The sequence below is a fragment of the Melozone crissalis genome, unplaced genomic scaffold (assembly GCF_028551555.1).
Source record: "Melozone crissalis strain CALT ecotype California unplaced genomic scaffold, PUWL_Pcris_2 ptg000018l_1, whole genome shotgun sequence".
NCBI lineage: Eukaryota > Metazoa > Chordata > Aves > Passeriformes > Passerellidae > Melozone > Melozone crissalis.
Window position 1 is genome coordinate 21,333,508 of NW_026535796.1, and position 15,898 is coordinate 21,349,405.

The window sequence follows — 15,898 nt, forward strand, 5'->3', positions numbered from 1 at the left end:
TACTAATCTTACAATAGTTCTTTTAATAGATGATGGAAAGATGTAAGATTCTAGAGAAATCAGCCAGTATCATGCCATGAAGATACAGTGGGAATTGACTTCTTTAATTATCTGCTGCTTGAGGAAGAAAGTAACAATTGCTGAAGGAAGTTTTAGGGAGTCACTAAGAAAACACACACCTTTTTGTTATTTGGCATGGCTAAAGTGTGCCATGTTTTGTGAGATACAAAACAATTTAGTATGTGTAATTAGTGATAGGCAGTGATTTTCTATAGTGCTTTTAATTTCTGACTCTTGTTCAGCTTTGAAATAGTTGCATTTTGACTTTAAACTTCTTAAATGTCAGATACCACAAACAGGAATGTGTTGATTTTTCTCACCTATATAATACAGTTTTCAGTGGAAGATACTAGTTCTTTTCAAGGTTTAAAGTGGTGTTCCAACTGCTTTTAAGGCAGCTTTTGTTCAACGGCCAGCCATTGGCACCTTTAATTATCTATATTCTGTAGTTTATTCAGTCTAATGGGAAATAAGTGTATGTAATCTAATTAGATTTTGCTGCCTTGCATTCTGCAACATCTTTTTTTTTTCAATCAAAATGAGATGTCGTGGTTGTGAGAGGGCTTCTTTTTCAGGAATGATGACCAGGTCTCAAGAAGCCTTTCAATATGTCTTCAGTATTCCCCACTTTTTATCCCATATGATTTTACTTCTTTAGGTGAATATTGAGTCTTTTTATTAGTAGTAATTTTGCTGATAGCTTTTTGACTTACTGTAGTTTGAAAATAGTAAAGGTGAGCAAGTCTAAAGCATAGATTAGATTGTATATAGAAATTGATACATGAAGGCACAGTGTATACAACGTTCTGAATTCTAGGCTTCAGAAGTATATTTGCAGCACTGTCTTCCCCTTTTGAAGAAGTGCATTTCTCATTTAACCACAAGAATTCTACCAGACTAAGCAAGGGCTGGGCTGTTCCCCTCAGTAAAAGCATGAACCTATCTCTTGTACTTAATGAACACCACAAGCACCTTATTTTAGGAGCAGTTTTTGAGCTATGAATCCTTGCCTTGCATGAGTGCCATGGAAGCTTTTGCTGTTGGTGTTCTGCTTGGTTGCTTTAGGTAGGTGTTTAAGTTTGGGGAGTCAGAATTTCATGTTCATCACTCTTCAGAGCTTCTCTGTCAGCTATTTTATGTAACTGTGTGCTCCCACTAATACTTATTCCTGGATGTAATGCTTCAGTTGCTGTGGAAAGATGTTAAACAAGTAATGTGGATTTGTGTTTTCCATTTTGAAGTGAATACCCATCTTTCTCTGAATCTGTGTCCAAAATATTTTCCTCTCACAGGCCCTTTCATTTGTCTTTGCAAAAGCTCAGGTTTTCCACAGTGTCATTTGTCATGATAGTGGTTGACCCAAAGAGGCTGAATGTGTGTTTGGTGCTTATTGGCAGTATTCTTTTTTTCTTCTTCTAGGACGTGAAAATCTGAGAGATGAACAAACTACGGCAAAGCTTTAGGAGAAAGAAAGATGTCTATGTGCCAGAGGCCAGCAGGCCCCATCAGTGGCAGACTGATGAAGAAGGCGTTCGTACTGGCAAGTGTAGCTTTCCTGTTAAGGTAAGAGTTACTGCCCTTCTTTTGGATATCCATGAGGTGCTCTTGCCATGAATTGTTATTTGGGTTTTTTTGGCAAGCATAAACCAGAGACATGCTTCATTACACACTGACCTATTTTACAGTTGGCTCTCATTGCAAAGGATGTGGCTTTTTTCTTAAAACCAGATGGCTCATGTAACAAATGCCTTGGAAAACCAGTCTGAGATATCCTACATTATTATCTAGTTGAAATAAATCATGTAGCTTGGTAGAGGAGTAATACAATATTTGTCATCATTTTTCTGGAAAATCACAAATTATAGACCTATTGGATTGCATGAAAAGGTACTCAGTTCTCCCTGTTATAAGTGTAGTTGTGATTACAGTTTGACTTGTAAGGTAAGTGGTGGGCTGTGCTTAAAGCAATCCTTCCTCCCTCTCAATAATTGAAAATATTTTCAAGTAACACCTGGGATTTCAACCAGTGCATGAGGTTAGAAGCACCTGCTAACTCTGAGAATGCCTCTGTGCTATGATCCTGTGTGTGTGTATTACTGACTATTAATGCTTATGAAACTGAAATTACCTTTTAAAATTCTGGTAACTCATTCCAGATTATCAGAGTATTATAAATAGATATTTTCTTTTTTGTGTCCAATTCTCCTTCCTCTTTATTTAAGAAACAATAATTTAATACTTTAGAATAGTATTTACTATTAATAAATACCAGAATAAAAATAAATACAAAATTTAGGGTGGCTTGTTGCATATGCTCCCCTTTCTTCCTCAGGTACACTAATAGTAGATCTACAATATGTTGGAATCAGATGATGCTTGAGGAAAGCTAATGGGTTAAATATCAGTGTACAAGGAGCACAGTCTATGGTTCTGACACCTATGGGCCTTCCGTTAGGTTTTTCTCTGTATTATGCTTAAAGTAATTCTGTCTGATAGTTAAACATGTGATGTTGCTAGGTGGAATTCTTTAAACTGACTGTTGCATGTTTTTGTGAAGTTGTGGATTGGTAAGTATGAGGTAGCTTTCACACGAGGTTAATGCCCTGCTTTACCCTCCTAGAGTTGCTTTTGTCCTTTTACATATACTCAAGTGTATACAACACTTCTAGTTCATGGCTGCTGGCGTATTTTTGTCTTGAGTTATTTTCCTGCTAAGAGGAAGGAACTGTAATTCAGTCCTGAACAGAGATGGTGTTTTGCCAAAGCTTTGAAAGTAATTGCTCTGGGAAAGCTCAAACTTAGATTAAGGTTTAACACTGTCTAGGAGAGAACAGAGCTGTAAGTTTGAGGATGGTGATTTTTTCATAACTTAGGCATTACACAGGTTGAAAAGCAGAGTGCTCAATTTATAGGCATTTAGTTTTATTCAGACTTTTCAATCCTTTACTGAACACAAAGGATGTGAACCACTCCACACTGTTAAAAGACTGACTTTTTTTAAACTCTCAGTCAGGACTTGCACTTCTAATGACAAGTGCTTCCTGTATTTAAATGAACCATTCATCTATTCTGGGCACATGTACCCAAAGTCAAAAAAGGTTTTGGCCTATTCTGTGCTGAAAAGGCGTAGAAATGGATGAATCTTTGCATCCTTGTCATCAAAGTGGGACTTAGGTGCACTCCTTAGTCTGCTTTTGATTGGAAATCACTGGATTAATTTAATTTGTTCTTTGGGAAAAATGCTTTTAAGGTAAATGTAAGGGACGTTCCTTGATTTGGTCAGAATGGTAGAGTATTAATATCTAAAGAACTTGCAATTAGGTGAAAACTAAAATTCAGAACAATTTAATATTATGAGGTGTTTTATCTTACTTGATTAGAATTTATTTTCCAATGTAGTGTACCTTGAAATGGACAAAGTGGAAATTTTTATAAGGCTTGAGATGCAGAGTGGGTGTTAACTGGTGTTGAATAGATAGAGACAGGAAGTATGCCATTGTGAGGGAACAAGATAAACCAGATGCAGAGTCATCGCTCTAGTGGGTGGTACTGTATTTTGCTCACAGAAAGAATAGAACTTTGTGCTATTGAAGGAGAGTATCCTGTTACGCCTGTCTTGGGTATTTTTTGGGAATTCATACATTCCAAGAAAAGTATGCAGTCTCCTATGTCCTTAAATATCTGATGGGGTGACTTTTCTTCCTGATGCTCCTCAGTGGAGCAGGACAAAGTGAGATATTTTGGGAAGAATGGTTAATGAATAGGAATGCATTCAAATAGGAAAGATGATGAATGTACCTGAGTTTTCTTTAAGTTTTGCAGTGGGAATTCCAAATTGGTCTGTTGTCTGTAGTGCAATTGCTGAACCACACCTGAATATGTTGGCAGAGCTGGGGAGGGGGTGCACAGGATTAGCCTGTTCTTATGATCTGCTTTGTCTGCTCTCTAAAAATCACCTGAAATTCTTTGGAGTTCAAAGCATAACTGAGTAGCAAGACCAGAATCTGGTCTTGTTTTCAGGGATGATGAAGACTTCATCTGTACTCAGTGAAGACCTGAGAATTCTTAATAAATGTTGCTGCAGCTGTCTGTAGGATTTTCTGTTTTAAAGTAAAATTTATGAGACTAGTGTGGTAGCAGTCAAGCTGTGGGCTTTGTTACCTCTAATGCCTGCTATTTGATATAGGTAAGATGCTAATATACTTTTTTTTTTTGAGATAGACAGGAGACTAGTGCAAACATGTAAGGGAACATTTGTTCTTGGTTTCTTTTGTAAAAAACAGATCTCTTAAATTGGTTTGGTTTTTAACTTCTTGCCTTTGGGCATTTATATTTTGCCCAGAGCTTGGGTCTTTGTAGAGTGCTACCACAGATTTATCCTTTTTTAGACATTACAGAGCATTTGGAAGCGCTTTGAAAGTCATGTTGCAAATAGGATTTCATCCTGCCTTCAGGCTTCACTCTGTTAGTGTTGGACAGGGGCTCCAGTAGCTGCTTATTTCTTGCGCTTGGAGGATGCTGTACTGCAAACAGATTTAATGTTACTGAAAGGTTTTCTATGTTGGCGTGTTTCTTGAAGCTCTTCCTGCACTACCTCCACAGATGATCCTTATTGTTAAAGTCATTAAGTGTTCTGTTGGATTTTGAGCAAATCTGATACATCTATGGATCATCTTCCCTTTGAGAGAGAAGATGCTCTGTGGAAAGTACAGGCAAAATTCCTGTTACATTCCTTTATGTTGCTTTAAAATTCAGGGGAATAGATTTGATCCACAGTTGCTTCTTCCCAGTGCTGTGCTCATAAATTTGGAGGTGGTGATAATCATGAATGAATACTGTTCCTTTTAGTCAATAGCATTCCTTTTTGTCAATAGTCTGTGTTTTTCTGCTTGTTGGTGGGGCTGTGTTACAGGTAGCCAGGTATTGATCATATTTTCTCAGTGTGTGTAGATGTAATTACAGATAGTTCTTCTCTGTGTTGGAAATCTAACCACACCTGAGGTGGTAACCTGACGCTCAAAGATAGGGCTGTGCAATGGCTGCTGGCTTTCCTGTAGTGCTCTTCTGTGTAAACTGCTTTGAATCCGCTAAAGTTAGATAGAAAGAAGGGCCAAGGAGAGACAGGTGCTGTCTGTCTGCAGAGGTATGGAAAGGATGTTAAACTTGTATTTAGAAAAGTGACTTGCAGACTTTTGGTATTCCATTGGGAACTTGAATAGTGTTGCTCTCCTAACTTTGGTGTTGTGGAGACATAATACCTTGCAGCTTTTATAGGTGTTCAACAAGAGTTGCCCCATTGTTAAATGTAGCATTGGTACATCTGTTGCAGTCTGTGCATAAGTCTGTTTTCAGGGACAAAATCTTTTCCACTGTCCTAAGAAACTGAAAGGTAAATACTGTGTTTCAATAGTGAATCCTTCCTCTGAGAGAAAAACAGTACTAGATACATGTAGTACATAGGGATGTTAGATGAAGAGATTGTATTTAAAAGTATTTAGAAGTTGAATGTTCTAACAGACATTACAGCTGTGCTTATCAGCACTATAATTTATTTATACACAATTTTACACATTAGAATTGTAACAAATGAAGTTCATTGACATACACATTTTCAAACTTGCTTTCTTGCTCCAGACACTACCTCACTGAAAACATGCAGCTGTTCTGTGGTATAATGACTAAAGTATTTGACACTAGGGCTTCTTTTGTGTGAAAAGCCTTTTCGAGTGTCCCTCTGGGTAAGTGGTTTTCATTCATACAAATGCGCTTTGGAGTAACTGGTCTGTGAAATTTATATCAAAAAAATTAGGTCATTTCCTTTTACCTAAGAGAACTAAACAAACAAAACATTTGCAAATTCTTGGTGGTTCTGACCAAAAGGATGTGTTAAACAGAATATTAACAGCTGGCTACTACCTGGTGTTCTAGAAGATGCAGCAGTTCTGTGTATCTTAGATTATTTAATTAGTTTTGTTCTGTCGTTTCTATGTTCTTGGTGGTCAGTCTCTTTTGACCTTAAGGCATCTAAGGCTGCTGTTGTATATCACCTGCAGGTTTACTTGTGTTTTTTAATTCAACCTAGAAGGCTAAAGATGTCGATGAAAAAGCTGGTGTGGAAGAGTAACAAACCACATTTCTGTCTCTGGCATCCAGGGTTTGCTGCTGAGTACCTGTTATCATTGGAGTTAGCCTTTGCACTGAATTTGATTTCTGTGTTACTGTTGACAAATAACAATTGTATGGATACAGTTGTACTTTCGTATATAAAAGAATTGACTTTCCAGAACAAGTACTCTTGAACTGTTTCCTGTCTAACCCTTGCTTTTATGGGAGATGTTTGGAAGACACTGCATTGTTTTGTGTTCAAGAGGAGGCAGAAGGATAGGGAACAGCTGGCACAAGCCCTGTGGAGTATCCTCACTGGGACCTGTGAATGTCAGTTCTCATCCCTGGGGTCCCTGTGTTTGGGTTGTTGGGCCGTACGTGGCACTGCTGAAACCACCATCAGTAGGAGCCTAGGCCATTTCAGTCACTTTGCTTTGTGTTCTCACAGCCCTCGTGGCTGCCCAGGTGTCCTGTTTGGTTTTGGAATTTGCATATTGAACTTTATTGCTTCATGTCAAATTTATAAATCTCATATTAAAAATAACTTCTTATATTTAATAAGTTTATAAAGACAGCTTGCATTCTGTTTCTTCAGGTCAGAAAGACTGGTACCAGCACAGGTGACTGTGGCTTTTGTTTTATGTCTTAAATGCACTTTCAGTTTGAAATAATAGCTGTGAAAGAATTTACCAGCGTGATGCTGAAGTGCCTTTAAGTTAAGCATGTGAAAGCCTGAGGTACTTGAATAGTCTTTGGAAACTATGTTAAGTATTTTTAAGAAGTCAGTGTGACAAAGCTGCTGATTTCTGAAATGTTGTGCAGCCTCACACATTAAACACTAGAAATCTCTACCTATGAAGGCATGAACTGATGTTAGCAGTGAGCAGTAATCACTCCTATTGAACGCTAACCCTCAGCAAGCAATGGTACACTTAAAAAATCCTGCAGCATTTAACATCACAGGAAAAAGGCTGGAAGTCAGCTAATTATAAAAGATGGTGATTATAGTGGAAGGTGTGACGCTTACCCCCAATATTTTCCTATGCATTTCTGTCATGGCTAAAAGGAATGTAAGGGGATCCCTAATTTTTACACGTTTTACCCTAGTGTCCAACCCTTAGTTTTGTTTGAATGGCCTTGCAAACAAAAAGTTTTAAATGAAGCCTCTTGCTGAGTTTTAAAAACCTCCTGTCTTTGGCAAAGGTGAAATTCTTAAATAGTTTTATAAACTTCAGGTTGTTTTAAAGATAGGACAATTAAAATTGTTTGGATTGCCTTGCAGAAATATTTATTTTAAATGTTATTTAGGTGTTGGAAATCAAAAAGTTCTCATGGGGTTATACTTTTTTATTCTGTTTTTTAAAATTAGGAGATCCCCAGTGTTGTACATGGAAACTGAATTTTTTGCAGGAGTTGAAGAAAAGATACGGTGGACACCTGTGCAGTGTGTGTATAACCCTTCATGCTCTCAACACTTGATTTTCCTTTATATTTTCTTTTTTTTAAAGAAAGTTTTAAATGGTTGTCTGTTCCTGGAAAAATAGGAATTGCACATCAGAGCATAGAGTTGAAGACCAAAGTCTGATAGTACATATGTGAAGCTGTGAGGGACTAGGAGAAATAGTGTGTTTAGCTGCGTGAAGGGAAATTTAGGATATGCATTTGCAATAACAACTCAGCAAAATAATATCCCTTTCTAAAGTGAGACATGCAAACTACAGGGTAGAAGGTCCAGCCTTCTGATCTCCAGTTACAGAAATGTCATAATACTTCAAGGCTGACTTCTCTGATGTAGATGTGGAAGTAGATCCTGCCCTGAAGCAAGTGCTGTCCTACATAACCTTCTGAGTTCCCTCTCTGCCTCATTTTAGGGATTTATAAGAAAATTAAGAATATAGCATTTGTATATCCTGTATTGAGCTTCTTTATTGCATCTTCAATATTCCTGACTCACAATGTTTTTTCTGTTGGCAATGATAAACATCATGTGAGAACCAGTACGTGAAATGCTCAGTGTGGCTCTTAGGTGGGTGTGATGTAAAAAATAGAGAGAACTACTGGTATAGGTACTGCTTTAGATTCTTTTGATCCTCATTATTCAGAGACATTTAGCAGTCATAGCTGCTACAGTTCCCTGTTTTGGGGAATTTAACAGGTTGGTGAGACATTTTGATTTCTGGCGATGTGTGTAGCATCCTAACTAACCTATTGCTTTGACTAAGCAAAATTAAACTTTGTTGATGCTTAATCATAGCGTTTCTGTTTGTGCTTCTACAGTTTTGTCTGAGCAAACTTTTTTTTCAAACCAATAAATTTAGAAAGCAGGAGCATGGGTGTGAGAGGAGAGAAATAAAATATTGAACATTGGAATGTAAATCTTAGAAGTCAGTGGAAAAGTAGCTCAGCTTTAAGATGTATCCAGGATTTCTGGATTTAAGCTTATGTCTGCTTGCAAGACAGCATTTCATTCTGAAACTTTGGTGCTCAGGCTTTAGTTCTTGAGCAATGCCAATTCTAGAAGCATATCTGCACATGCAGATGTCAAGTAGTCAGTCTTACTGTTGCAAATAGTACACCAGAACTTTCACAGAGGAAGAAAGAGGAATGTCATTGCCTCTAGGAAAAATACCAAGAAATGCTGGTGTGCTTCTCTTTATGGCAGCTTGTTTCCTAGCACAGGACACCTTGGCCAAGACTTCAAGTAAGCTCATTTCCTGTGTCCATCTAGTTTCAAATGTAATCCAAAGAACCTAATCTGTTACTGCAAATAAAACAGTGCATGTGAACATCTGCTGATACAGAGGGAACTTCAATTATTTGTGTAGCTGAGTCTGTTTCAAATAGAAACTGTAAAAGCATATTACCAGACTTGAGCAAACAGAATTGGCTTGAGTTGTCCAGGTTGAAGGAGCTCTGGTGAAGGATCTTTTTGCCAGCTGTTATTGTTGAACTTTGAAATTTTGAGAACTGAGTCAGCCAGTATTCGAGAGAAATGAAAACAAAGAAGATCAGGGCAGTATTGCTTGTACTAGGACACAGATGGTGTTTTATTTCTGACCTGGTGTATCAGCCCTTGATGTTTTCGTAGGAGCAATTTCAATAGCATGTATTGTGAGAAGACAGTAGGAAAACTTCACCAGAAACACTTGATATGGTAACTTGAGTGGTTGGTTTTAGATGAAGTTGGGAAAAGTTTAAAATGTTGAAAAAGAATACATTTTCTCAAGCACTTTTCAAATTCTAAGCATACTTTGCTGTGTGCCAGTTTAACTTGTTTCTGTGTCAATTGCTTTATGTTTGGTTTGAGATTGGTACCAAACAGCATCTTCAGTGAAAGAGAACATGAAAATCAGTGATGAAGAGGGAAATTTTTTTTGTTTCTCTTTATTTGCTGTACCATAATCTCATCTTCTTATTGCTAAAAATGTTAATATAAGCAGTGCTTCTATTTAATAATGTTTGCATTAAGGACTTTTCTCCAACAGCCTCTGAAAGTATTTTATTTGGATTAGAGCTTTTATGTTATGTTACTCTGTATGTGGGCTCTGCCCACATGGATTTTAGCTTTCTGTAAAAGCACTGGTGGGTAATTTCTGGTATAACGATTAAATCTCTTACAGAACAACTTATGTCCAAGAACTGCTGATGTCATGCCTATCATTCACTGGTTGCTATGGAAATTAAGTAGGAGTACATTCAATATTAATACTGCATTCCTGCTATGTGCATTTTCCTGATGGAAAAGTACTCACTTTCTCCAGGAATGCTACAATCCCTGTCACAAGAAATGCTCTTTGCAAATATGTCAGAGGTACTCCTTTCCTTACTGTTTTCAAAGTCATCATCCACCACAGTATGGCTTGGGCAGTTCTGTGGATTTCTGTGTACCCAGCACTTACGTGTCCCAGTCCTTGAGTGTGCACGTTATCCTTTGTGATAATGTGCTGTCATGGATTTGCATGAGATTTTACTTATATAGGACAGTTGATGCCCAGGCACTTCAACAGTATGTTTCGTCTCCTTTAGTTTGAAAGGGAAGTTCCTTTCAAAGATCCAGAAAGGTTGTGTATAGAAGTGTGGGATTTGTGTATCTGCTTTAAAGTGCTTTCCATGTAATCCTTTTCTAGTGATGTAACAACAGAGTTTAACAATAGTTTATTTTTCTGATAGTCCTGAATTCTGGTATTTAACTTTCATTTCTGGCTCTAACTAGTAGCTGCATTTCCTTTATTAAATTTTGAAATGTCACTCATAAAATGCTGCTGCATTAGTAAGTTGAGCTAATATTTCAAGTTTAAGGCTAAGTTGAGATAGATTTACAATTTAGCACTTCTGTTTAAAATATAAACTTTAGAAGAGGTTTCAGTTTTGACAGTCTCTTGCCAGTCTTCTTGAGGAAATATTTTTGTCTTCAATTACAGTCCATTAAAAACCAGATAAACATTGCAGCACTGGTAAAATACAGCAGCTGTGTATATCTACTCTTAGACTGATGAAAGAAGCTTGAAGACTTGGAAGGGGACCTGCTGCTTAAGGGGCATTTGGCTATGAAGAGGACCACAGTGTTCTGGTTATAGAATTAAAATTTATTTTTACAGGAAAGAAAAGTATATTGGCACGTGTAAGCAATTAACACACCACCACTCCATCCCAGAAAAGTTAGAAACCAAAGCAAGAAGAATTTTGAAATTGCTGTAAGATGTTCAGCACCAGTGCTAATGATGAGCTTTTGGCTTCTGCAGAACTGGCTTCTGCAATGGCAAGAACAAGTTTTATTTTCTCTTTGTATGAAGAGCTAGAAGTGTAACATGTAAATGCAAACAAAGTACCTTTTGTCCTTTATATCATAAAGAAGTATTGTGTGAGAGTGTAATTTATTTTAAAATTCAGAATTGATTGATGCTCAATGAGGTCTGTGGATTATACCCCTTTGGTGTGGATAGATGCACTTGATATGTGTAATAATGTCTCCATTCACAGGAGTGGAAGCGGTATTGAAAACTGCAGCTAAACTTGCTGTCTCCAGCAGCAGTGGCATGACTGATTGCTGGAAGTTGGAACATGGGACTTGAATAGAGGTTTGGCAGCACAGGGGAGAGTGGTTGTCTGTTTTGCAGTGTGACATGAGGCAATATTTACCCTGTTCCATTTCTCCCTTTTCCAAGCAAAAGGCAGGTTGCCAAGAACAGGGGCTGAATGGTTTGAATCTTCAGTTGGAAACATTCTGGCTACACTGAAGTAAATGAGATGTGCAGATAGGTCAGGAAATCTGAAAGTTGCCCTCTATATGGATGATACAAATGGTCATGCAAACTAGATGGTTTGTTCCTTACACATATTTTTTTTTCTGTCCAGTACAGACTTCAGGCTTGCTCCTGTCTATATCACTCTCTTCTTAAAGAGAAGTTGCTAAACTCAAAACTTTCTCATGACAAATGTATAACAGAATTTCTGCATCTGGAACTTCTCCCAGAGAAGTCATGGCACAACCGCGTAGCTGATGATGTACATATGTACTTCCAGACACACAGTAATTGCATCTTTAGTTGTTACTGTTTGTGTATTTTTAGGATTAAAATGTTCTGTGTCGTGCTCTGGAGAAATGAAGATCTTGCGCAAGTGTTCAGCAAGCTCAACTGAGGGAGTACAGTTGCTGTTTTGGCAGCTCCATCATTCAATTATAAGGCTTCAGACTCACAGAGCTCATTTTGAAAAAGCTCTAAAGAGTCAGATCTTTTATTTACCTTCTAATTTCAGTGCAATTTATTTTTCAAGCTGTTCTCCAGCTGTGAGGGCTGATTTAAATGAAATTCTTCCCAAATTGTTCAATCCACATTTAACTCTGTTTAAAAAAATGCCACATAGTGAGATTTAATGCTAAAGCTCTCTGTCACTTAAGATATTGTAAATCTTTCAGCAGTTTAATGGTATATAGAGCTTCCTCTTATGGAGCATCTTGCCTTGCATGAAAAAACCTCAACTTTCCAGTTTCTCTTAAATCTTTGAAACAATCTTGATTTTTTCCATATAGTTGAATCTCTGAATCTGAGGGTGCTTCAGTATGGTACTGTGAAATGGTTTTTTGTCAAAGTCTAGTATCCTAATTCATGAAAGAAAATCTAGGAGATTTCAAATAACTCATGACAGAATAGTCTGTTATAAAGTGCAACTTCTTAAAAGGTTATTAAACTTGTGTTTACTACTGCATTGTGACACAAGCATTGATTCTTGTATCATATTTTAAAACCACTTATTCGCTCTCTAGCTAGCCTAGAATCTAAACGCTGAATTGCATACAACTCTTACAATGGCAAGTTTCTTTCACCTACAGCTCTCACTACAAAACTTCAGAAAGGTTTTCATAGTTTCTCTGATTTTATTCAAGAGTTAAGTACTTCAAATAAGAATATGGATTTTTCTGAGAGAACACTTTCTTTCACTATTAAAAAAAAAAATCCTATGATTGGATAAAGCAGGGAATTTGGAAAAATTAAAGCTAAAAGTTTGAGTGTCAAATTATCCATGGTACCCTGAACACTACATTTTTGACATATATTTCTTGCAACTGGTTTCTCTATAGACTAATATTATTCTAGGTTATAAATTCAAAGACTTTGAAGCTTGACTTTTCTATTCACTGTTGTGTTGCTAGGGGGTTTAAGTAGTGCTTGGTAAGATGAATCTGTGGAAAACAGATTTATTTTTTTTAACCCCTCTTTGTAAGAGCAATGAATGTCTCAGTGTCCACATAACAACCTGTTGTTGAAATGAAGAGAAACAGTTTTGGTTTACAGTTTTGAAAAAGGGGTGGGAAAATTTCTCTTATTTGGATATTACCATGCAAAAATATTTGGTCATCTTACGGTGTAGTGTAATTTGGTTTTCAATAATAAATATATTTATCATTATTAAAAATTAATTATTCACCATTGTCTTGATATTGGTGTAAGGTTTTCATGCTATGCTAGTAAAAAAAATGACTAAAGGTGATGATGAATAAGCAGGAAAGCACAGTTTTCAATACTTTCCAATTACGTATTTTCCCCTGAGTAAGGAAAGTCTGTCTTTTCCTCCAAATTTCTAGTTGTATTATGTTTTTCTGCTGATGCTGGTGCCCCCATAGATATACACAGTCAAATCCCCAAATGCAGGTTTAAAAGAAGACTGGCAAAGTGCTGGTCTATTGCAATGTCTGTTGCATCAGCTATACTGAGATGAATTCAGATCTTGGATTCATCAAACTCCCAGGAGTTTAAGGAGCTGCTATTAACCTTTTCTCCCCATACTCTTTCCTGCAGTACTTGGGCCACGTGGAAGTGGATGAATCCAGAGGAATGCATATCTGTGAAGATGCTGTGAAGAGGCTGAAATCTGTATGTATATTTGTTTAATGGGAACGTTGGCTTTGGGGCTGTAAGTGTTACTGGAAGAGGTCTGTTTGGAGCAGTGCTCCAGTTAAAGACTGAACTTTTGACCCATGTTAGGAGAACAGTTGGCCGGTTTGAGAGCACTGCTGCTCTTGGGGGGACGTGCTAATCTGATGATGAGAGGGAGAGTTACAACTGTTGTTTCTACTTGCAGAAACTATTTGCAAAACAAATGTGTAAAAATTCTCTGTGACCTTTCAGGCTAAGTTGGTACCCACATGGGACTTCAGCCATTGTTTTTTAACAGCTTCTCCCTCTCTCTCTTTTCTTCTCCCCCTCTCTCTCTTTCCCTCTGTTGCCTGCCACTTTAATAGTGACTTAATTCACCATTATTATACAAAATATTACTTGTTTTAGGATGCTTTTTTTCCTAATGCACTGCAGCATTGTAGTCATGCATGAAATAATCCGGCTTGCATCTGCTGAAAGTGGCCTGAAGGCTGCCTAATTCTGACATGTCATGAAGTGGGCTGCTCTTAGTTTGGCTTCTGTGAACGTTTGCTCCTGTAAATGGCACTCGTTCAAAGCTCTTTGTATTTCTGTGGCTCATTTGAAGAGGTCTTGTCATCTCTTTCCTGCAGTAATAATATCACAGAATCCTGTGGAAATAGCAAACTCCAGAAAGGCAGTGATCAGTCTGTCAAGGAACTGAGGCTTTAACATCATTGAAAAGCACAGGAGAAAGGACATGAAAAAATGGAATTTTTAATAGAGATAGAGAACTGCAGTCCCTGTCATTACTGCTCTTATATGTTTTATCTACATACATTCTTCAGTATGCATGTAGTGGAAGAAACTCTTGTATTCTTGAAGCTCAACAAAATCCATCAAACAAGTCCATCAAACCCTTCTACTGGTTTAAAATATGTGCCACTGGACATCCCTTTCCTCATCAAGTCTGAGAGCTCAAACGGTTTCCATCTCAACCTGTTTTTTCCCTTCTTTCTAGCGCACAGCAGAGCATTATAGTTGTCTTTTCTGCCTTCTGTTGTGCTATAAAGTTTGTGAATTGGTTTAATGCTCTGATTAAAATCAAGTCTTTTCATTCTTTTCTTTCTCAGCTAATGTATAGTAAACTGTTCAAGCTGCATCCCATCTGTTCCCATTCAGTCTGCAGTGATTAGTGATTGATTTTTATTAAAAAGGGCCACACAAAATATAAATGAGTTTCTTTGTTCTGTGGATTTAGTTTACGTACCTAAAAGTGCAAGTACTGACCGCATAATCAATTGCATCCGTTTTTGTCTCTGATTTTTTTCTGATTTTCTCAGAATACTTTCTGTTAGCACACCAAATAGCACTGCAGTATCTACTTTGTGCTACTTCTCTCATTCTCTTCCCTGGGGAGCTATGCTGTGAAGTAGCTGTTCTCTAGTTTATAAAAATCTTACACGAGTCAGCTAAGTGTAGCTAAGCTTATAATTAATGAGACACACTAAAAACATAGCACCCAGTTTCTTCTGTAATCTGGATTTCTAGGACTGTGATTTTTGATCACATGAATTACTGATTCAAACATCAGACTTGGATATCTAACTTTTACAGTAAGTCAGCATTTTCTGAAAGTAAATAATTAGATTTCCTTAATTCATGTTATGTCATTATGCCAAATTGTGGATGGCATGAATTTATCCATTTTCTTAAATTAACATTTTTCTTCAGATAGTTTTGATTTCTTCTGCTGTTTGATATCTATGTGTACACCAAATGCAAATGTGCATCTCTTAAAATTGCTATTTGTCTGCTTTGTCAGTGTTGGAAGTTGAGAAGTGAAGGTGAAATTCTCTTTGTGCCCCAAGAGGAAGATTCAGATTACCAAAATTACTTCGTGTGCTTTAGTTGCTAGACTCTATCAGATGCAAGGTCCATTTGGAGCTGCTCACTGCAATTCAAGCCCTGCCCCTCACCCCCAGTATGTGGGTTTGAAACCACGGGCATTTCTTTAGGACATCACCATTACTGGAAGCTCTGTTCTGTACAAGACACTCTTCATTTAGCAGAAGCCAAACACTGGGTGATATCTCAGCATGTGAGGAATGCGATGATTAAACAGTTTGTTCTTCTGGTAGTCCCTTGCTTTCACATTATTTAGTTATTTTGATGGGCTTTCTCTTGGTTTTGAGAGAATTACAAGTTTGAGCTGCAGTGCTCAAACTGAAAGACTGGCTTAGGGAAATTGGACTTCACTTTTAATGTGGTTAAATGACATTGAAGTGTATGTGGGCTATTTTAAACTTTATTCTCTGCATGTAAGGTGTAGGTTTTATAAATCCAGTCAATAAAAATTAGAATTGTTGAAATATTTG

General features: G+C 37.3%; 1 protein-coding gene across 10 annotated transcripts in view; it reads left to right on the forward strand.

The window, feature by feature from the left end:
• Positions 1–15,898, forward strand: part of NUMB (NUMB endocytic adaptor protein) — a 92,270-nt gene that overhangs the window by 55,898 nt on the left and 20,474 nt on the right. For all 10 annotated transcript variants that reach the window (XM_054275009.1, XM_054275018.1, XM_054275013.1 and 7 more), the window contains 2 exons: positions 1,480–1,623; positions 13,464–13,538. In XM_054275009.1, the coding sequence (XP_054130984.1) occupies positions 1,498–1,623; positions 13,464–13,538 (201 nt within the window). In that variant the 5' untranslated portion in view covers positions 1,480–1,497. The remainder of the gene's footprint in view (positions 1–1,479; positions 1,624–13,463; positions 13,539–15,898) is intronic.